The sequence below is a fragment of the Ascaphus truei genome, chromosome 9 (genome assembly GCF_040206685.1).
Source record: "Ascaphus truei isolate aAscTru1 chromosome 9, aAscTru1.hap1, whole genome shotgun sequence".
Lineage (NCBI taxonomy): Eukaryota > Metazoa > Chordata > Amphibia > Anura > Ascaphidae > Ascaphus > Ascaphus truei.
Window position 1 is genome coordinate 25,174,968 of NC_134491.1, and position 24,134 is coordinate 25,199,101.

Here is a 24,134-nt window from a genome sequence, read left to right on the forward strand (position 1 = left end):
GGTTTATGAATTATTTTATTATGGGCCATTTCGCTAGAGGGCAGTGATTCATTTGTCTCTAGTATTTTTTGGAATGTTTTCTCTAGCGGAACACTGATATCTTCTCTGAGTATTTTGAAGTATTCTCCCGAGAGCCCGTCAGGGCTCGGGGCTTTGAAGTTTTTCAGGTTCCTAATTGCTCCTGTGACTTCCTCGGATGTAATTGGAGAATTGATAAATTCCAATTGCTCTCCACTAATTATCGGTAGTTTTATTTCTTTGAAGAATTTTTCTCTTTCCTCTATATTGATATTTCCCTTGCTATACAGTTTTTCGTAGCATTCTTTGAAGATGTTACTGATTTGTTCTTATATAATTGTGGTTTGGCCTCTTGTGTCTGTCATTTAGGTGATGGGTTTTATATTCTTGAAGCCTCCCATGAGGTTTCCCAATAGTCTGCTCGTTTTATTCCCATATTTAAAGAATGATATTTCCCTGGCTGTTTTTTTAATTTGTTTTATTCTTGTTTGTCTAGTTAGATTTCACAATCTGCTCTTTTCTGTGAGTAGTTCTCCCTGTTTTCTTGTGTGTCCTTATTTTTTAGTGTTTTATATGCTTTGCTCAAATCTGTGCTAGCGAGGCTGAACCCCCTGTTGGCTTCCTTTTTGTAATTATTGACAAATTAAATGATGTGTCCTCTCATTACTGCCTTGGAGGCCTCCCAGAACAGCACTGGGATATCTCTATGTGTTTCATTATTAGTTTTGTATTCCTTCCAGCTTTTGATTAGGAATTCCTTAAATTTTTTATTTTGGGCAAGGTAGTTGGGGAACCTCCAGATATTTGGGCCTTTCACAGATATACCCAAGTCAATCTCAATTAGTTCCGGGGCACGGTCTGACAGTATCATAGCATCATTGGTGTCTTAGACATTTTCATTAACACATTTCTTTGATCTACATTGTTTCTGGGAATTGTATCTATGCATTTATATCAAGGCTGTGGGAACTCAGTCCTCTCTCTGCTTGAGACCTCGCAAGAGGGAGGGAAATAGATATATAAAAAAAAAAAATGGACAGTCAATAGGAGTGTTCATGCTATAGTGCCCCAATTGACACTATCACAGTTTAATAAATAAACCAAACTGACTCCACACACATTTCCCCCCATTATTGTCAATGGTCCTTACTGCTAAAAAGTCAGGATTCCCATCTGAAATGGTTATTCTATTATTGTCATTTGGGGCAGTTGTTTAAAGACTATGGTCTAGATTTGTAAAGGGTTTATGACAATGGCGCGCAAACTGGGGGCCGCGAGACTGTCTGCGGGGCGCGGGGTTTACAGAGGCCCCGCACACTTCCAGAGGGTACTTAAATTAAGTGCCGGGGAAGCGGCGAAGGCCTCTGTAAACTGCACTTACCTTGGCTCAGCCGGCTGCTGGAGCAACGCGGCGTCAAATGACGCTGCAAGGTCATGTGATGTCACATTGCCATGCCAACGTGACATCATGACGCCCAGACGCCGGAGCCGAGGTAAGAGGGGGGGAGGGAGGAGCGGAGAGAGTGGAACAGCCAGCAGGGGGGCACGGGGAAAAAAATTGTGCTGGCCTGGTCTATGAAACGCAAGTACAGTAGCTGAAGCTGTCCACGTGCTGTTCTTATGTAATAATGCCTGCATTCATGGCCTGTCTCATGGTTCAGTTTCCTTGTACAACTTTCTACAAACCTTTTCTGGAACATTGGTGCCTTCTTGTGGACATTGTGCATTATGACATCTGAAGTGTTTAAGATGGCTCGCCTTACACAGTCGTTCCATCCCCCCCCCCACACCTCCTCCCCCAAATACTGTAGATTTCGATAGGATTACTCCCTGAAAATCAAATCCTCAAAATTAATATCTCAGAATCCATCAAATTAAAATACCTCTTGTGAGCACATTCACATCGCTGTTTTCCACCATTATTGCCTAGCATACAATGCTTCCACTGCAGCAAGGGATTCTGGGTAATGACACAAATTATCACTAAGAATCAGATGCTACCCCCATTGAATTAAATGAGATTGTACAAAGCCAGAATCATATAGTTTACCAGTACCTAGAGAGGATTGCGGATAGAGCACATACAGGAAAAAAAATCATAGGGGTGATGGCGTTCCTGGGACAGACATTCAGACATAATAATACACTGACAGACCGAGGGCTAGATGTATTAAGCAAAGCAAATTGCCTTTTTGAAGTGAAACTTCTTTGCTGGCACGAATCTCCTTTAGTGTTAAACAAAGAAATTCATATGTGTAAAACAAGCTAGCAAGGGCCCTTCCCTTGCAGAGTCTCTTGTTGACCCTCCTGTATGATCATTCGGTATAATACAATAAACGACTCATTATCTACGATCCATGTTTGCTCTTATCTATGTGCATTTGCAAACAACGATATATCCTATGGGACTGATACATTAAGCAGTGGCTTAAGGATTGCTATCTCATTATATGAAGAGGTTTTATATGGAGAGGGGTTCATGAAGGAAGTGAGGGGTACCTTTGCCACTCGGGTCATTGAAGAGGGGTGTTACGCAGTGTGGTTCTGTCTTTTCCCCTCTCCCCTGCTCCCTCCCTCTGATTACCGGTCTCACCTAGCACTAATTGCCCTTGCACATTTGCAACCGCTACGATCAATTGTAGGAGACATGATTGGACTGTATCACACTCACATTTTCATTATGGAAGAACTTTGTTCATGATTAATATATTTTTCTGTCTGTGCAGTTACAGTATATGAAAATCAACGTCTTCATTTTTGTCAGCTTTTGAAGAATCTAGTTCTCACCGTGCAACACTGGTCTTTGAACTTTTTGTTTTACTTCTATCTAAGCTCTGTGCAGCAGAGACCCCCCTGTGCCGGGGGTGTTTGTATCTTCCAAAAAAAAGGTTGGACATATTTTTAGAAAGGAAAGGTATACAGGGATGTACCTAATAAGTAAACATGGGAAGGATGTTGATTCTTGGAGTCAGGAAGCAATTTATTTTTCCCTCTATGAGATATCATTGGATAATGTGTCACTGGGGTTTTTTGTTTGCCTTCCTCTGGATTAATATACTGTAAGTACAGATATAGGATAAAGTATGACGCCCATAATTGTACATATTCAAGGTGTGGTCTTACTCATGCTTTATAAAGGGGTATAATTATATTTACTTTCCTTCCATCCATTGCCCGTTTAATGCAAGTTAAGATCTTGTTTGTCTTTGCAGCTACTGCATGACTTTGGGTACTGTTGCTAAGCCTGCTGTCTACAAGCACTCCTAAATCCTTCTCCATCAAGGATTCCCCCAATTTATCCCCATTTAATTTGTAAGTCGTCTGTTTATTCTTGCTTCCCAAATGCATAACCTTACATTTATCTGTATTAAACCTCATCTGCCATTTACCTGACCAAGTTTCCAGTCTTTCCAAGTCCTTCTGGAGAGAAATTACATCCTGCTCTGATTCTACTACCTTACACAATTTTGTGTCATCAGCAAAGATGGAGACTTTGCTCTCTATGCTAACCTCAAGGTCATAAATAAACAAGTTAAAAAGCAGGGGTCCCAGTACCGATCCCTGAGGCATTCCACTCACGACTTTAGCCCAATATGAAAAAGTTCAATTTTGACATCCCTCTGTTGTAACCCTCATGTAATTGTCTTTAAGCCCCCCAAACCTGTTTCCTTTTGCAGTAATGCTAATCTCAGTGCCCCAGTAAATGTCTGGATAATTAAAATCACCCTTTATGCAAGCATGACCTACTGTTGTTTTGATGCCTTCTCCATTTGCAAAAGTATTTTACCTTCCTCAATCTCACAAATATTTGGTGGCTTATAGCATATCCCTACAAATATTTTCTTTATAGTTACATAGTAGATGAGGTTGAAAAAAGACATACGTCCATTAAGTTCAACCTATAAACTTATACTTTTACCTCCACTGCTAATTTCTATCCACAAGAGGTCTCTACATTTTCATCATTCCCTTCATAAACACCTTCCCTTATAATAGGTTTTAGATCCAGTTTAACATATAAACATACTCCACCTCCCCTTCTATTTGTTCGATCCTTCCGAAAAAGGGAATAACCCTCTAAATTAACTGCCCAGTTATGAGTTTCATCCCACCATGTTTCAATAATGCCTATGATATCATACTGCTCCCTTGCAGCTATTAATTCAATCTCCCCAATTTATCTGTCAGGCTTCTTGCATTAGCAAGCATGCATTTAAGTTTTTTTTTTAGTCTGTACTATTATTTTATCTACTCCTGCCTTTCTGTGCCCACTTGGTTTAGTCTTTAATAGTTTTCTAGTATTATCTGTATTTACTATGAGTGCCTTGCTGCTTGTCAAACTCGCACTTGCCCCCATTCTAACTCCATAACCCCTTGTTTCCTCATCTATTCTATTTAGTTCATTATCTGTTTCTGCATTGTAACCAGTGATAAAAGACAAACGACAAACAGGATAGACACACATTGACCTCTCCTACATGTTCGTTCATCTTTATTATTAATAATATGATACTTTGAATGTAATAACATAGTTTTCATCCCAGCACATGGTAATGTAACAAGCAATCTCCTTAGGCAGGGTTGTAAAGAGTAATCTCAGTACTTGGGCTAGTCATGATCTAAACCATGGATGCTCAACTTCAGTCCTCAAGCTCCCCTATCAGGTCAGGTTTTTAGATTATCCCAGCTTCAGCACAGATGGCTCAATTAAAGGTTCATTCAAAGACTAAGCCTCTGATTGAGCCACCTGTGCTGAAGCAGGGACTGATTGAGCTACTTGTGCTGAAGCAGGGATATTCTAAAAACCTGACCTGTTGGGGGTCTTTAGGACAGGAGTTGAGCATCCCTGATTTAATCAATCGCTAAGTGGTAAAGGCAACATTTCAGTGTCTTCATGTCCAAAAATTCCACAAAGAGGCGTTGAAAATCAATGATTTTGTTAAAGGTGCAATGTTTGCTTAATCCAAGAGACGTGAGCAAGATCCTGCCACATGGCAAAGGGGGACACCGTTAGTATACAGACCAGATGGGGCACTAGCACAGGGCCCCACAAGTAAAGATGTACGCAGTACGACTCATTCCAGTGATTGTCCATTATGCTTTCCAAAATCTTAATCCGCTTAAAATTTGCAGCAATAAAGGGGTTAAGACAAGTCAAAGCACAGAGAAGGATGCAGGCCTCCCAGGAACAGTTACTCCAGGGGTTCTTAAAATGTAAAACTGGCCCAGCGTAGTCACTGGGAATATTGGGTAAAGGAGATGCGCACAAAGTGTAACAGATTGTCTCTTTCTGGAAGACTTCCAAGGAAAAGAACTTCGGTATTCTTCACCCAGATAGGTCTTCTAATCAAAGTTGTAATAAAGACAAAGGGCAAGGAACATGGCGAACATCTGGGGATACACAATATGTTACATGACTGATAATTGCAAGAAATCACGAAGTTATGATTTACACAGGGTTAGTGGAACTTTGCTACTTTGATAAGAGAGTGCCCAGTCAGTCATAATCAGTGGTGAAGGTACTAAGGGTTGGGATTACCACAACTTTTCTACCTAACACCCTAGCTTACCACTGATTCTGAACTGACAAACAAAGGATTCATCTACCTTACCAACTGCTCTACGTCTGCTTTTTCACTGCGCAAATCCCTACACTGACTACCCAGACCCAGCCTAATCAAATTCACTAACAGGTGCTAATCAGATGGTAACTGGATACTGGGCAGCGCAGGTATATATAGAAGAGAGCAAACACAAGCATATAGTGCAAATATATGTCTGTTCAAGTAGTAGGTTCTTAGAACAAAATAGCCCAATGAGATTTCTACTTACAGATTTCTCAAAGGACTCGTGTATGTAAAGGTATCTTTGTTAGATTGGCGGTTAACATCCAAATCACACTTGAATTAATGTGGTGGGACCTTAGCAGGATGAAAAAGAAACACTGAACATAGTGCAGACTGTTCCAACTTTTATCTATTAAAATCAATGTAAAAATGTGCACTCACATTTTGCAAATGAAATCAAGCAAATTGGGATAATATCCCCGCCAACTGTGTGTCCGCTCCCGCAAGTAGACTATTACACGGTGCCCGTCTTAGTGAGGATGAGAACGGATCCCTCTGAGGCTGGAAAAGACGCTACCAATCAGCTGACAGCTCGGCGCACGTCTTCCCCTTGCCTTGTTCTGGGTCCTTGCCAAAAGTTGGAACAGTCTGCACTATGTTCAGTGTTTCTTTTTCATCCTGCTAAGGTCCCACCACATTTATTCAAGTGTGATTTGGATGTTAACCGCCAATCTAACAAAGATACCTTTACATACACGAGTCCTTTGAGAAATCTGTAAGTAGAAATCTCATTGGGCTATTTTGTTCTAAGAACCTACCACTTGAACAGACATATATTTGCACTATATGCTTGTGTTTGCTCTCTTCTATATATACCTGCGCTGCCCAGTATCCAGTTACCTGACATCTCTCGGATTGAAGAAAACAATCTACATGAAGGGTTGAAGCTGCATTTATTTATTATTGTGTCACATTCACTGACATTTTCACATTTATACATTGTTATAATTATTCACGTGCACTTATTAAGTCACTGTAATTAGATTTAAGCGCCACTCTTTAACTATTTGTTTGCGCTAATCAGATGGTTCCTTAATCTTTCAGAGGTCCTGGCGCACAGTTGTTGTGTGTGTGTGTATATATGTATGTGTGTATATATATATATATATATGTATGTATGTATGTATCGTGTATATATGTGTATATATATATGTATGTGTATTGTGTGAAGTGCCTGGAGCTAAGATTACTGTATATATATATATATATATATATACAGGCATACCCCGGTTTAAGGACACTCACTTTAAGTACACTCGCGAGTAAGTACATCTCGCTCAATAGGCAAAAGGCAGTTCATGCATGCGCCGGTCAGCACTTCCTGAACAGCAATACCAGCTCCCTACCTGTACCCAATCTGTGCGCAAGCGGGGAGACTATAGAGCCTATTACACATGTGTTATTTACATCAGTTATGCACGTATATGACGATTGCAATACAGTACATGCATCGATAAGTGGGAAAAAGGTGGTGCTTCACTTTAAGTACATTTTCGCTTTACATACATGCATCGGTCCCATCGCGTATGTTACTGCGGGGTATGCCTGTATATATATATAGTAATCTTAGCTCCAGGCACTTCACACTATATTCTTTTGCTATCTGAGTATCTATCAACAGTGACAATTTTAACTATTGACTGCAGTCACTTAGCTGAGTAGGTGTATATATTTTTACATGTATTACCTTAAAGGTTATAATTTAATGAATATCACAGCTTACTGTGAGCTCTAAGTACCTTACACTGAGATTATTTTTCTTGTTAGAGTTCGCTTTTGAATCATCCCAGGTGTGCACCTCGGCCTATTGTCATACAGGAAGTTTCTTTGATGAAGCCTCTCTCCCTTTCTGCTTTCCAAACATAAATATTGTATCTGAGCTGAGTGCTGCCCACGTTCAGTCCTCGACAGCACCTTCCTAAGCAATTGTCTGATAATTAGAGTTATATTAATTGGTCAATTAAATGTTAGTTAGAGCAAACTTCATAACCTGACCTGTTGGGTACACCCATAGAATCATCTTGGGGGAAATGTGGCATACATCTTTATAAATTAAGGTACAGATAGCTTGCCACCGATTGTCTAAAATATAGAGGTTTGGAGTACCACAGTACCACTACTTTTTTAGCTCAATTTGACACAATAGTTTGTGCAGATATTCTGTACTTTTATCCCTGAACCAGCTAGTATCTCTAGCTTTAGTCTGCCCACTCTCTCTCAGTACTGTTGACTTCACTGTCAGGTGCTGCACCTAACCGTGACCCTAAAAAGGATTATATTAGAGGCCCAATATTAATCGCACCCACAGAGACTCAACCAGAGGCCTGCAGCACACGCACAAGCAATCTACAAAACATGACCTGTACCCTCCCGCATTTCAAGGGTTAAATGCTAAGTGGGATCCGTCGGCATGAACAAGTATTACTGACTCCTCCAGCAGTGACGGTGTGAATAGAGCTCCGTCTTACCTCAATCCCCAGAACTACTAAACCCACAGCTCCTGTTATAGAAATGTACTTCTTCAAACTTCTGGCAATGGTAATGAAACAGCCCTAGTGCAAAACGAGAGAAAAGGTTGGGATGGGCGCAGGTAATGGTACAAAATATAATTGAATTTATACAGAGCCCCTCGATTCCAAAGCAGTAAGTAACCTGCAATCCTACTCTATATTACATGTTTTACTGGTACTATATATCCAGAACTCTAATTCTCTATATGCATATATAGAATTAATACTGATTATGTTAGTACAGAATGTTGGTGGCTGAGCTGTGAGTTTCAGCGAACAGGGTAAAAAAAAAAATTGTTATTACCCCTGATGCTTGATTTGTTCTATTAAACTTTTTTGCTATTGACGTACATTTGGTGAGTGCTGCTAATCCTTTTTTTTATTTCTGTCATGTGTATATTTGCTTCTGGATGGTGATCCTGGCTGCACTGCAAGCACCACAACTGGAAAGATACGTTTTCTGCCCTTTTTCTTTTCCCACTTAGAGTGGCCAGAACTGTCTTGTGTGTGTGTATATGTGTGTATATGTGTGTATATGTGTGTATATGTGTGTATATGTGTGTATATGTAACATTTTCAGCAGGGTAATTTCTATGCATCTTCCCTTTTTCTTTACATAAATATAACATGAAAATACTGGATGATTTCTCCATGAAGTTTGTAATTCAGATGAAATAGGAAAACAAGTGGTAAATTGTACAGATATTTAGATTATATACTGTAGTAAATAGAACTTCATCTTTAAACCTACAATAGGCCTTGTGAAGCCGAGGGCCATTGTTACTGTTAGATCTGTATCCATATTACCTTATTATCCATAATAAGCATTTCCTCATTCAGATATAGTATTTCCTCTACTGTCGGTCTCTGCCTGGGGGCCATTTCATGCATCAACTACGCTTTCTGTAAGAAAGGACATGCTTGCCATGTGCTGTTCACCTGAGTATTGGTGAAGCCTGGTGTATTCTGCATACACTTCTCTCTGTCCAGGATGTTGCCAGATAAGACAGGATCATCACGCTGGCAGCAGGCGTCGGGCCAAGGGGCGGAGGGGTACATGTCATGAAAGTGAGATCTGTTCCCGAAGTCACTTACTCCAGATATACCGCAACAGGACAGCTGTAGCAGGGGAAGAGGTGCAGGATACAACATTAGTATCCCAAATACCCACACGTCATTGGAATAGATTCTCAATGGTTCCAATAGGTGGCATCCTCTCAGAGCCGGTTCTACCATTAGGGCCAATTAGGTCACGTCCAGGCTGAGAGGGTGCGCGCACATGAGCGCTGCGCGATGAATCATGTTATGTCAATGTGATCATCTATAGTGTGCACGCGCGCATGTGCTCGTGAGCGTTCCATGGAGAGCAGCTTGAGGAGACAAATTATTTTGTGTTTGCCGCGCGATGGGCAGGTCACATGAGCGGTTTGCCCAATGAGGGTGTTCTGCTCTGTCCTGATGTGTGTGTTTATGTGTGTGTTTATAGGGGGGGGGGGGTGACAGAGAGGGGAGAATGACAGAGAGAGGGGAGAGAGAGCAGAGGAGAGTTACAGGGAGAGAGGGGGGAACGTGAATGACAGGGAGAGATGGGGGAAAGAGAATAACGGAGAGAGAGGGGAGTGTGTATGAATGTTAGAAAAATGTATCAGGTATAATATGTAAGATGGATGTTCACCTGGTGACCCAAATACCCTTGCACCAACCCTGCACCCCCTGGAATTGCAAGGTATCAATATAATCAGTATTATATTAAGCATATCATCCACATACAACTCCAGGGGGAGTATAATATATTATGCTGTACATCTAATCTCAACAAAGCATCTTACTGCTATCATGATGGTGTTCCAGGATTGAGTTAAGACTTCAGTAGAGTTGTCCCCTTTGTAATACTGCTGCAGCTCTGTCAGGAAATGCTCCTCCCTGATCTGCAGACAGGTGGAGCACATGATTAGGTTTAAGAAAGGGTTACATTGCATTGAGTTACTAGGAGCTGGAAATAATGGGGGAGTGTTCTAGAGTCAACTGTGATCTGACTATGATGATCAGCCCTAATAATTAGTGGGACTTCCTCCACCTCCCCATGCAGAGGTTACTTGGGATTTGAGGTTATTTACCATTTTCTGATACGTCAGTGCCAGAATAACGCCAACAAGTTCCACAGTGAAGAAGAGTAAAATCAGCACGAAGAACTGGAATAGAAACCAAGACGGCGTGAGTTCTGATATGTGTCACGTACTATTATTATTTTTGCAGGGTGAGTAATGAGCTTGTGAGGTGTTCTGTCTGTAAAATTGGCAACAAAAAAACGCAAGTCAAAAAAGGAAACAAAATGTATAATCGGGTTAATAAACTTAAACCAAATTTGTTTGTTTGCAACAAACACAAAAATTAACAAAAATCTAGTCAGTAGCACACCAAGAATTACTCACAGAGTACAGAAAAGACATTGCAGGTCACCACAAATCCTTCATCAGGTGCCTGCTACTCTGAATAAAAATGTCAAATGCATTTAAACACATATCCTTGTGCGTGGCTGTGTGAGTAATTATTGCTGCCAAAACAAAACGCAATTTAATTTATTAACGAGAAGATTCCGCCGCTCTGAGCGTCCAATTAGCTTTATTTACTTTGATAGATCCAGTCCTATTTTTTGCCCCACTTTTCCTAACATACACAAACCCCACTGACTGCACCACCTTCTTACCAAATACACTTGGGCGTCCTTGACATGCATTATAATCTTACTCTGATCTTACATTTACACTTCCTAGATAGTATATGATAGTCCAAAATGGCGATTTTTGACAATAAAATGTATATTTTACAATTATTTAAACATCATACAGAAGGGCACCTTCTTCCCATCACAGACCTTCACAAAGCATTAGACTGCTGCACTAAACAAGCACTGGTTAAAGGGAAGTGCAAAGCCAAGAGGACATACACAAGGAAAGATGTTGTAGGAGTTATAAGCTTCATATGGATGGAACAAGGAGACAGCTGCAGAACAGATATAAGGCCATAATTACGAAAGGGTGCTAAGGCATAAGATACGGCACCTTAAGGTGACTTAGCATGGCTTAGAAATACGGCCCATAATAATTGTATAAAATAACAGAAGTGACCCGCTCAGCACAAATAACCACACAGCTTCTTATTACAAGTTAGACTGAGGGAGAGAGAATTTAGAGTTTATATCTCCTTGTGCGAGATTGTCACAGAGAGGGTTCTCTAAAGAGACTTCCACTGACATGACAGACACTAATATGCAGGTTTACACCTCACACTCTTTCTATCCAATAATATACGTTCCTCATCTGCCTTACTGCCGGCAAGAAATTGCCACTGATACAGCTGATGCTTAGGGGTCAAGAGGCAGTATACCTGGACAATGTCATGTGACTTTATTACAGCTGTGGGAATGAGCAGCTTCCTACAGCTGATGTTTAGGGGTTAGGACGAAATATACCTTGAGAAAGTCATGTGCCATTATTAATGCAGTAAAAGTTACTGCAGAGCACTGTGCTGCCTAAAAGAACGCTTTGCAGTGCCACTAATTATGGTATTATTTGTTATTTATATGATTATCACGTGTATTACGGCCGTGACGCGGTATGTACATGAATGATGCTATATAAATAAAGATATACATACTATACCCTAGCTCTAAACACACTACCACAAGTTACAACTAGTAGGAGAGTTCACCCTTATGTACAAACCACCGCGATACATTGAAAACTCTTTTACCCCATATGAGGAGATGAGACTAACACTTAGATATAGTGTATGGGGCAGCTCATACTTACCAGTAACAGTAGAGGCTTATTCTCACGAATCGCCCCGAAACATCCCAAGAATCCGAGCAGTGAGAGAGCCAGCCCCACAATCAGTAAGATGTAGCCCGCAGTGCTCAGTAATGGGCTAGAGATGACGATGCTCTGGAATCCATCTGGATCAGCTACAACCCATATACCAATCCCTAGAAGGCAGATACCTCCCATCTGCACAGAGACAGTGTGGCTAGTTATAGTGCAATGTGTACAATGTATACACGATATTAGATAATTAAGGGGTATAGTGTGCAATATATATATATATATATATATATATGAGTATAAGAGCCATTGGATAATTAAACATGCAGTATATACATGCCAATATATAAGGGAATAGTGATTATTGATTAAAGGCGCAGGTGTTCCCTTTAACAAGGGGCTGCTCCATGACCCCCTCTACTGTGAAGCTGCGCAAAAAACATACCCCCCCCCCATCATCTGATGTGTGGAGGATCTATTAGTCTACCCCCCACCTCTTCCATCCACACATCAGCATATAACCCCACTGTTCAGTGGCCTATGTGAAACTCTGTTCCATTTTGTATCTGTAGCCCCCTCTAGGGACAACTAAGTAATGTAGGGTATTAATGGCCTTAATGGGTTAACTGGGTGGGATCCCTCTGGTATTGTCCCTGCCCATCGTGTGATGTAGGATGACTGTGCAGAAGGGATTACCACTCCCTTGCATGTCTTGTGATCAATGATGTCACCTTACATAGTTACATAGTAGATGAGGTTGAAAAAAGACTACCGTCCATCAAGTTCAACCTATGCTAAATTTAGACAACAGATACTTTATCCTATATCTTTACTTATTGATCCAGAGGAAGGCAAACAAAAAACCCCATTAAGGGGAAAAATTTATTCCTTCCTGACTCCAAGAATTGGCAATCGGATTAATCCCTGGATCAACATCCTTCCCATGTATACTTATTTGGTATATCCCTGTATATCTTTCCCAACTAAAAAGATGTCCAACCTTTTTTTGAACAAATCTATTGTATCTGCCATCGCAGCCTCCATGGGTAATGAATTCCACATTTTAACTGCACTTACTGTAAAGAACCCTTTCCTTTGTTGTTGGTGAAATTTCCTTTCCTCCAACCTTAAGGGATGGCCCGAGTCCTTTATACTGCCCGTGGGATGAATAGTTCTTTTGAAAGCTCCTTGTATTGTCCCTGAATATATTTGTATATAGTTATCATATCCCCTCTTAGATGCCTCTTTTCTAATGTAAATAAATCTAATTTAGCTAGCTTCTCCTCATAAGTTAGAATGTCCATCCCCTTTATTAACATGGGGGCTCTTCTCTGCACTCTCTCTAGTTCCATAATTTATTTTCTTTAGGATTGGTGCCCAAAATTGTACTCCATATTCAAGGTGTGGTCTTACTAATGCTTTGTAAAGGGGCATAATTATGTTTACTTCCCTTCCATCCATTGCCCGTTTAATGCAAGATAAGATCTTGTTTGTCTTTGCAGCTACTGCATGACATTGGGCACTATTGCTAAGCCTGCTGTCTACAAGCACTCCTAAATCCTTCTCCATCAAGGATTCCCCCAATATATCTCCATTTAATTTGTAAGTTGCCTTTTTATTCTTGCATCCCAAATGCATAACCTTACATTTATCTGTATTAAACCTCATCTGCCATTTACCTGCCCACGTTTCCAGTCTCTCCAAGTCCTTCTGAAGAGAACTTACATCCTGCTCTGATTCTATTACCTTACACAATTTAGTATCATCAGCAAAGATGGAGACTTTGCTCTCGATCCCAACCTCAAGGTCATTAATAAACAAGTTAAAAAGCAGGGGTCCCAGTTCCGATTCCTGAGGTACTCCACTCACAACTTTAGCCCAACCTGAAAAAGTTCCATTTATGACAACCCTCCGTTGTCTGTTCTCTAACCAGTTTTCAATCAAGGGAGAAAGAAGGGTATATTTAGCTCCACACGATGTTCTAGGAGCAGGTTCCTATGAGTTCTGGCAGAGGGACTCACCATGAGTCCTGTAAATATGTTTAAGTGTATAGATATGTATATTAAGAGTGTCCTGTCCCTTTTTATTGTTTTCAGTTAAGGAACATGCCCTAAATAGTTAGTGCCTATAGAAATGGCCCAAAATTGTTCTCATGTGGGGAGAAGCGTGAGCATGTGCTTAGCATGGGTTCCCAGAGTAGTAGCTTAAGAGCATAATTGGATAGGACTCACCGGAAAGGTCCCTAGTAAACTCCCGATCCAGTATGTATGGACGAGGTATGCAGTGCACAGTAACGGAATACTGATCCCAGAGAACAGTGTGTATTCCCAACATGGGCCCACTTGAGATGGGTGGAGCATTATGAGATTGCCAATCTAACCAATAAGATACACAGGGGACACGTCGCTTCACCAAACATACAAACATAAAACATAAGACTAAACTACCTGGTGCAAGGGAGAAAAACACAGCATAAACACTCAAATAATCAGCAAGGATTATATAAAGCCCCCTGTAATTGCACTCTTGATAGGTGACATTATAAGGAAAATGTCATCTCATAGGAGGCCACTAAATAGCCTATTCCCTAAGTAGGGTAAGCCGCAAAGGTCACACTCAAATAATTTTTTTTTTTTTTTTAATAAACAATGTTAAAAACGACGAGACACCATAAAAATGCATAAAAATGCACGGATAAAATCCCCAAATGTGTAGAGGCACGAAATCAGGCTATGAAATATCAATATCCAAAGCCACAAGAATCAGCTGTCAAAGCGCTACATGAGCCCACAAAAAACTTCTGTGGTAGTATGCCAAATAAATAAACAATAAATGGTACACCGCAGTAGAGATTATAAAGTGCTTTGAGACCTCCGTGAGGTAATATACAACCTGGTTATGGTGTCCTGCTTCTATCTTCTAACGTGCCGACAGCTGCAGCCCTGGGAAGTAACCAGAGCTAATTGTGCCTCATCCCACAAGCCGCGTGGACGTCAGCGTGATGACGTCACGCGTACCCCGACGTACGTTTCGTGCGTCACAGCGCGCTTTCTCAAGGGGGAGGAGTCTCATCCCCCTTGAGAAAGCGCTCTGTGACGCGCAAAACGTACGTCGGGGTACGTGTGACATCATCACGCTGACGTACACGCGGCAGCTGTCGGCACGTTAGAAGTTAGAAGCAGGATACTATAACCAGGTTGTATATTACCTCACGGAGGTTTCAAAGAACTTTACCATCTCTACTGCGGTGTACCATTTATTATTTATTTATTTGGCATACTACCACAGACGTTTTGTGTGGGCTCATGTAGCGCTTTGTCAGCTGATTCTTGTGGCTTTGGAAATTGATAGTTCATAGCCCGATTTCGTGCCTCTACACATTTGGGGATTTTATCCGTGCATTTTTATGCATTTTTATGGTGTCTCGTGGTTTTTAACATTGTTTATTAAAAAAAAATTATTTTTATTTGAGTGTGACCTTTGCGGCTTACCCTACTTAGGGAATAGGCTATTTAGTGGCCTCCTATGAGATGACATTTTCCTTATAATGTCACCTATCAAGAGTGCAATTACAGGGGGCTTTATATAATCCTTGCTGATTATTTGAGTGTTTATGCAATCTAACCAATAGTAAGGGAAACAAGAACAAGTACCTCTCCAGCATAGGTGTGAGAGCTACGCACAGAGTAACTTTATGATTTGCCACCAGCTAATATATCTAACGTGAAGTATGTCCTTGTATGACGAGCCTTATAATTGGATGCGAATAAAGATATTTTTGTACTATAAAATTTCCTGGCACCCATCCTTATTCTACCCGCATAACCACACCCAGCCTGCACGGACCCAGCACCCTAAACGGGTATGAGAGCCTGAGCATTGCCATGTACAGTACATACTGTAGTCCAACTTGATGTACACTCCTTTAGAGCTGGGTAAGGAGGGTTACATATGTATGTCAGAACATACACACTTCACTTCACACACTGAGCAAAATAACAGACTGAGGGGTTCATTCATCATTAAAATCAATACTTACAAATATAAGTCCATTGAAGAGAAACATCATATACTTCATACAGATTAAGACTCCCATCTTTCACTCTCGATTTCACCTGAAAGGAAAATTGCCACAGACAATGTTTATTCTCATATTCTTATTTATCCCAAGTACGATATTGCACATATTTGTTTCTGGTCTTACCCTGAGAAATAGATTTTCTAATGTAAATGACTCTCGGGGGATCTGTTAAGTAATTTCTGCGGGATTGTGTTTCCTCATTAAGGAATGGTACCCAACAGAAATCAGGATGTTTTGTAGGTAAAAAGTATGCAAAGCAATATCTAAAAGCAATTTGTAAACAAGTTCATCTCACACTTGACTCACTTCTGCTCCACATGTCTCTGTCACTGTTTCACATCTGGAACCCCTCTCACTCCCTATCTTTTTTACACCTGGAGCCCCTCTCACTCCCTATCTTTTTTACACCTGGAGCCCCTCTCACTCCCTATCTTTTTAACACCTGGAGCCCCTCTCACTCCCTATCTTTTTAACACCTGGAGTCCCTCTCAATGTTGCCATTTTCTCTTGATATCTCTCTATCACAATCTTTAAAGCCCATCTTAAAACTCAGCAATAATTGAATAGCCTTAAAAACAAATTATCTGCTGCACCGCCCTCTAGATGAGATTCTTTAGAATAGATACTTCCATTTATTCCTAGTGTCTTAATAAAGCTCAGAACATCTACACATTGATTGTAAGCTCTTCAGCAGATAGATAAGTACTATATACCTACCTTCACTGCTAATGGTTGTCAATCTACTCAATGAACTTTCATGTATGGATGTTATTTATGTAGATGTGTACATGCTTGGCGCTATACCTAATTAAAATTAAAATCAAACAGGACATCTCATACACAGTAGTATCTCCCATCCTCCCTCTGTCGAAACAGCTCACATACCTTTAAAAAAGAGTTCCCCAAAGTCTTCAGCCCTACAAAGAGCCAGCAATTTCTCTTGTGCAGATATGATAATGACGTTCCCTCCAGGTAGACCTTTCACAACACATTGCTCAGACGGACCCTCCCATGCACAGGCAACAACTAATTAACGAGGAACAAGATCTATCTCCTGTATGAGCTGCAGTACAGCTGGGAGCTTGGCCCAGAAAGGCTCATAATGCAAAGGGTCATTAAATAGTAACATTTGGAAGCACAAGTAGAATCTGACCTCATTGTTACAGATTGTGGCCTTAATTAATTGCACAGCCCTTCACAGTTTGGCTCCAGCATAACAGGTGTCACTGGTGTAATAGGGAAGCCCTAATCAATATTCAGTGAACAGCCACTGAAATATTGATACCTACAATGTGTTGACAACAAAGGTTTTGTGGGGTTACTAGGGATCAACAAGTTTCCAATAGACAGACATATAAATTACTGTGACGAGAAGACTACAACACTTGGAGACAGAGTCGCTCTGCCAAATGGATTAACAGAGCCTCATAATATTACTGTTTTAAGAACAGTAGGGTGTATAATAAAAGAAGTAACTTATCCCATCACACGAAGCAAAATCTTTAACAGGACCTGGTCCCATTTCTGCCCATGAGACATCACTGCTGCAAGTCCTCTCCTCCCTGTCAGAAGCTTTACCAAGCTTTCATGTCCCTTTTCCAGATGCTCTGAATGTACTCTTTGTAACCTCACTCAAATGGGCGGAGTTGAACTCTTCTCCAGTGGAGCTAAGACGTTTCAATATTGAATGCGGATCTCAGGCCCAGAAGGAGTTTTCACATTTTGGAGTTTGCTATGTTATTTCCTCTAGACATTTGTGAGTCTGTGACAAAACGTAACACTCTCACTGAGTTTGTCTTCACATGTGGACAAGGGACACACCTGCATAGAGGAGAGTTATGTTTGGGGATGAGGAGATACAGCTCCTGGCAGTAGGATAAATAAGAGTGTGATAAACAGCAATCCTCCTCTAATAATTATTTCTTTTCGCATAACTGAACCATGCGTCACCCAGAGCAGATCCGTGATGTTTGTTGTTTTTTTTGTGCTGCTTTTGCCACAAAAAAATATATAAATATGTCCATAAGTGTCCAGCATAGAAAGTCGCAATGTCACTCCTGATGATGTTGCAACTTTCTATTGGCCGCCAGTGCAAATCCCGACCCCGTGGGCAATTTGTATCCCCCATGCATGGTGGACAAAACTGCTCATCGATCGGGAACAAGGCTGTCCCCGGAGGTCAGGGAATGGAAGAGGAAAATGCAGGCACACAGTAAACTAAATGAAGAAATACTTAGCAGCCGGTGCTCCGTAGCATGAAGGGAATCCAAAAACGGCAATAGAGGAAGGCACACGGACTTAGTTAATGCGAACATTTATTGTGCCAAACGATCCAACGATTCGGCTGTAAATTACAGCCTTTATCAAGGTGAGGGCTTTAACTTAGGCTGCGCTTATAGTGACGGCGACGCGACTTCACGGCAAAACAAATGTATTGCTGCCGTTGCGTGCGCTTATAGTAAGTGCGATGCAACGGAGCGACGTGGCGGCGCGAAATTTGGAAGCCGGTCAAGTTTGATTTTGATTTTTCAGAGGGTGTCGCCACATGTTACAGCCTCTGAACCAATCAATGGCCAGGTCGCTTGTGACATCGCTGCCAAGCGAAATGCAACTTTCGCGGGTGGCGATGGGTGACAGGTGACGTCATCCGTCGTGCGCACTATAAGCGCGGCCTAAGTCCCTGTGCCTGTACCACACCTTCCCGGAGGTCAAGGAATCATAAATCAGCACCGAGGTACCCACTAATCCAGGAAAAATAAATAAAAACTGAAAAAAAAATCAGTGTGCAGCCCGGACAGCTGCTGCAAATGGTAGGAGAAAGTGAGTAGGGAGTTGTGATTACTAAGAATATAATAGGAAACGCGTTATAACCCATTCAAGTATTGATATGGGGTTCTGATCATTGTGCACGTTTTTATAGCCGAGTCAAACAATCACAGAGATTTGGGTTTCTACTTTCCATTGGTCAAACAAAGCACATTCCTTCTGGCCGCATTTTACCTCAGTGACAGTGCCTAATCTTAACCCACCGTTAAACTATGCCAGTTTTAATTATTTCTCTATTGGGTCATTGGCACAATGAAAGGAGCATGTGTGCTTAGAATTTCCTCACTAAATTATTCAGAACAATCCTAATATTAAATGAACTCTACTTACAATATAGTGACAGATGGAGCTTGAGGTGCAGTTAGATACTGTATGACCATTAAGACATACTGTTTATTCTGAGTTTTACGGAGCAATATGAGGAGTTGTGGAGAGAGGTTATATGGAGAAATAGGACTTCTAGAGGGAGGTCTTACGGAGCAAGAAGAAAAGTTATAGAGAGGTTATATGGAGAAATAGAAGAAGTTATCGTGAGGTCATATGGAGCAATATGAGATGTATGAAGAGCATTTATATGGAGCAATAGGAGGAGTTATAGGGAGCAGTTATATGGAGCAATAGGAGGAGTTATAGGGAGCAGTTATATGGAGCAATAGGAGGAGTTGTAGGGAGCAGTTATATGGAGCAATAGGATGAATTATTGGGAACATTTTTATAGGGCAATTAGAGGAGTTATAGCGAGAAGTTATATGAGTAATAGGAAGAGTTATAGGGAGCGGGTATATGGAGCAATAGGAGGAGTTATAGGGAGCAGTTATATGGAACCATAGGAGCAGTTATTGGGAACGGTTAAGCGGAGAAATCAGAGAATTTATAGGGAGTGGTTACATGGAACCATCAGAGGAGTTTATTATTACACCCTCATGCTACTGTTTATTATCGCAAATTGATCTACATGCACAAACACTATTTCAGGCTCTCCCAGGGATATCATAGACCACAGGAGCCAGAAACCCCATTTATAACTTTGTCCTGTGTTTCTTTCTTAGCGGAAACCAAGAGGCTGCTGCTGCTGCTGCTGCACAGGATGAGGGAATTATGTGCTCCGCAGGGACTGACATGAGCTAATGCAGGAACAGACAGCGAATTAAAGGGGCATTTACACACACACACACACACACACACACACACACACACACACACACACACACACACACACACACACACACACACACACACACACACACACACACACACACACACACACACACACACACACACACACTCCTTATTTTATGAGTCCCTATAATTACACCCAATGACTTTATTCCTCAGATCAGATCACTGCAACTTTGATGTTGTTATAGCATGTTTTCTGAAGTCATAATAAGTAGCACTAATAAGTCACAAAAATTATATCTTTATTAGTTTTAGTTACTGTTATTTATTACTGCCACTATATATACATATATATATATAAAATAAAAAAATGAATAGACAATACCGTTCTGTGGCTAACGAAATGCTTTTATTTGTGGGAGCTTTCGAGATGCACTGGTCTCTTCTTCCGGCGATGTTACAATGGATAAAGCAGAAAGGCTTTAACTTAAAAACAGTGCGTCTTGGAATGAATCTTACTGAAGCCTATCCCTCCCCCGTGCTGTATGCAATTTATGACTTAAGGTGTTAAATGGTCCCTGAATGATAGTGATGTAAGAGTGTGTGTGTGTGTGTGTGTGTGTGTATGTGTGTAAATATAAATTTATAAAGTGCCCACAGTGTATACAGCGCTTTACAAAATTTGTGTTGGAGTATACCTATGGTGTGGGTAAGTGTAGAAAGGTAAGAGGGTGTGGCATTACTATTAATGTGTGTAGATACTATGTGGTCTCTATTGGTATATAGGGGTAGAATTACATTGTACATATGTATGTGTAAGAGACAGCTGTGTGTGCATTCATATAGCGCAGTATGTATAGAAATGGCCTTTAACACTCATGGGAAGAGACTTCTCTTGTTTCAGAGTAGTGACTCATGAAATTGCAGTCTCGGTTTAGGCCACCGCTGAGTGTCCTGAACAGTTGCATAAATTTGTATTCATGCAACCGTCTCTCTTTCGGTGTTCCAAGATTACCTTTGAGTATGGCCACCTTCAGATTGTTCATCCTATGACCAGAGTCAGAGAAATGTTCGCTGACAGGGCTGTCTCTTGTTCCGTGTGTCATGCTGTGGAGATGCAGATTCATTCTCTTGTTTAGCCCCTGTCCCATATAGTAGCAGCCCCCTGGGCATTTCATGCACATGATGAGGTACACGACATTGCTTGAGGAACAGGTGAACCTTGAGATTATGAGGTTGTCTGTATGATAATAAGGGTGTTCCAGGGAAGACCTGTTGCAGTCTTGTATCTTCCTGGAGAGTGGGTTGTAGTTCCCTGACGATCTTGCGTAGGGCTTCTAGGGGTGGGTTATATGTGACCATCAAAGGTACCCTGTTATGGGTCAGAATAAATTCAATGCATTTAGTCACTGTCTCTGTGAGTGGCTCCTGTGGTCCCAGAAACTATCTGCAGGCTGAAACCCCATCTTTGTGGGGGATGTTTTTGTAAAGTGATTCTACATCCATGGTTGCTAGTAGTGTTCCTGTTGGGAGGGGGCCAATGGCATTCAGTTTGTTTAGCAGGTCGGTGGTGTCCTGGATATAGATGGGTATGTTCCTGACAAGTGGGTTTAGAATGCCCTCCACCCAGCCAGAAATATTCTCAGTCAGTGTGCCAGATCCAGATATAATAGGGTGACCAGGGATACCCTCTTTGTGAATTTTAGGGAGCATGTAGAATGTGCCAGGTTTTGGGTTAGCTGGTATCAGGTCCAGAATTTGTTATCTTGTGCGGATCGGGACGGTTTTAATGATCCTGTTGAGTTCTCTCATGTATTTTTTTGTTGGATCCTCCTGCAGTTACTATTAATGCAATTATTATATTAATAGTAATGCAACACCCTCTTACATTTCTACACCTACCCACACCATTGGTATACACTCCCACACACTGTGGGCACTTTATAAATTTATATGTACACACATACACACACACCACTAACATTCAGGGACCATTTAACACCTTAAGTCATAAATCACATACTGTACAGGGGGGGGGGGGGGATAGGCTTCAGTCAGATACATTCCAAGATGCACTGTTTTTAAGTAAAACCCTTTCTTGCTTTATCCATTGTAACATCGCCGGAAGAAGAGATCAGTGCATCTCGAAAGCTCACTGAGGTGCCAGTATCCCCGCAATGTTTAAATCTCCTGGTCACATGACACGGGAGATTTAAATGCACAGAGGAATACCGGCACCCCATAACGGGGCCTGTAACTTGGGAATCCAGGGGTCCCGGGACCTGAAATGAATGCGTTTCTGCTCCGGAGACACCCTGCTCCCATACACTATTATTATTATTATTATTATTAATAATAAAAAAACAACTTTATTACTGTAGCGACTTGACGCTAAAGGCAATGAAGGGGTTAAGCCAGGGTAGCTGCTTTATTGGGGGTACAGGAGGTGGGTGAATTGGGGTACTTGGTCCAAGGTCGGTGGTTAGGCCTACCAGGAAGGTTGCGGGAGGAGTTAACCCCTTTATTATACACTATAGAAGAACACTTATGCTATGGTAATGCTAAGAAGTTAATCCCTCCCGCTACCCACCCGGTAGGCCTAACCACCCACCCAGAGCCAAATACCCCTATTCACCCACCCCCTGTACCCCCAATAAACATTAAAATACCTACTACCTACCGATAAACAACCCTCTACAACCCACCCCCTGTACCCCCAACAACCTGCCCCCCTCCCACCCCCCCTTCCCTAACACATGCTGTACACTAATGGGCAAAATTACTATTTTACTATTATCCAGATATTGCAAGATTTTATAGTACGATATTCTTATCACAGTTTAGTGAATAGCAGTTTCTGGCAGAAAAATGCAATTTCTGGCATTTTTAGGCTTGTTGTACGGCTTTTTTTTTGCCAGTGTTATAGTACTATAAAAGCTGTTTTAGTGCGATATTGCCCAGTTATCTGAGCTTTGTGAATAGCTACACAGGCAATATCACACTATAAGGGCATTTATAGTGCTAAAAAAGGTTTAGAGAATTTATCGAGGTTTAGGGAATAACAAGAGTAGCAAATGGCATTTTTGGAGCAAAAGTGACGCACAGAAATCTAAAATTGAATTGCACTTGTGTACGCCTTTGTATGAACCCTATTTTCCTGAATATGCACTTTAACGCATACAAAATGGTTTGACGCAGTACAGCCGTTCCATCCTATAGGATAACAAAATGTGTTATTTTTCTAGTATGGCTATTATAAATAATATTATTTATACCTACTAAGTCTAGCTATAAATAAAAACAATACACATAATTCTGTTTTAATTTAAATTGTATCAATCAGGTATGCAACATGACACAATGCATCAACATTTATTTCAAACAACAACTATGTGTCATATGTACAGTCACATAACGACCTTCATACATACAAGTTACAATGCACATTTTATGAAGTTTTTACTACTTTTTAAGCACTAACATTTTGATACAATAATCATTCAAATGATGATCTTTGTCTGCTTTTTAATTAGTTAGCCATTAATTCAATTACTTCTATCAGTCTTGTTACACTAATTAACAGTAAGAAATAAGAATCTGTAATTTTATCCTAACACCACTGCCCACAGAGCAAACGGTGCTATTTATCCAATATTAGGCCTTTTTAATTCATTAATGAACATTTCTAATATGGTGATACAATTTGCCTGTGTTGAGCTAGGGCAGCTGCTTCAATTTTATTAAAAGCTTTTCACAAGATGCATTTAGATTCACTGAATATTTAATAGTCACTAACCACTTAGCTTATCCTTCTGAAGATTCTCTCCGAAGACTCGTAAACACAGAATATTCTCCTATGAAGTTGGCTGTTGATATTTGCTCTTTGATTAGGAATATATGAATTATAGGGATTATAACACATTATGAAGCAGCTGCTTTAAATGTTATAAAGTGCGCTATAAATAATTCAGCATATATGCTGGACTTAATCATATAGGTTTAGCGTTCAGGACCTAAATCGGAAAAACAAATAAACAAATCTTACATTTTTTACACATTATATTGTGTTATATGGCATATTGGGGTTGGGTCTTCCACTATATGTGTTGCTAAGATCATCTGTCTATTTTTA

The 24,134-nt window shown here is 40.8% G+C and overlaps 1 protein-coding gene across 1 annotated transcript; it reads right to left on the minus strand.

Moving 5' to 3' along the window:
* Positions 1-4,794: 4,794 nt before the first annotated feature.
* On the minus strand, positions 4,795-16,129 carry LOC142502255 (tetraspanin-18-like). The gene is made up of 7 exons (XM_075613094.1): positions 16,016-16,129; positions 11,968-12,162; positions 10,273-10,347; positions 9,985-10,083; positions 9,095-9,274; positions 8,114-8,197; positions 4,795-5,409 (listed from the first exon to the last, which is right to left on the minus strand). The coding sequence occupies exons 1-7, from the start codon at positions 16,070-16,072 to the stop codon at positions 5,362-5,364; spliced, it is 738 nt and encodes a 245-aa protein (XP_075469209.1). The 5' UTR covers positions 16,073-16,129; the 3' UTR covers positions 4,795-5,361.
* Positions 16,130-24,134: the final 8,005 nt, after the last annotated feature.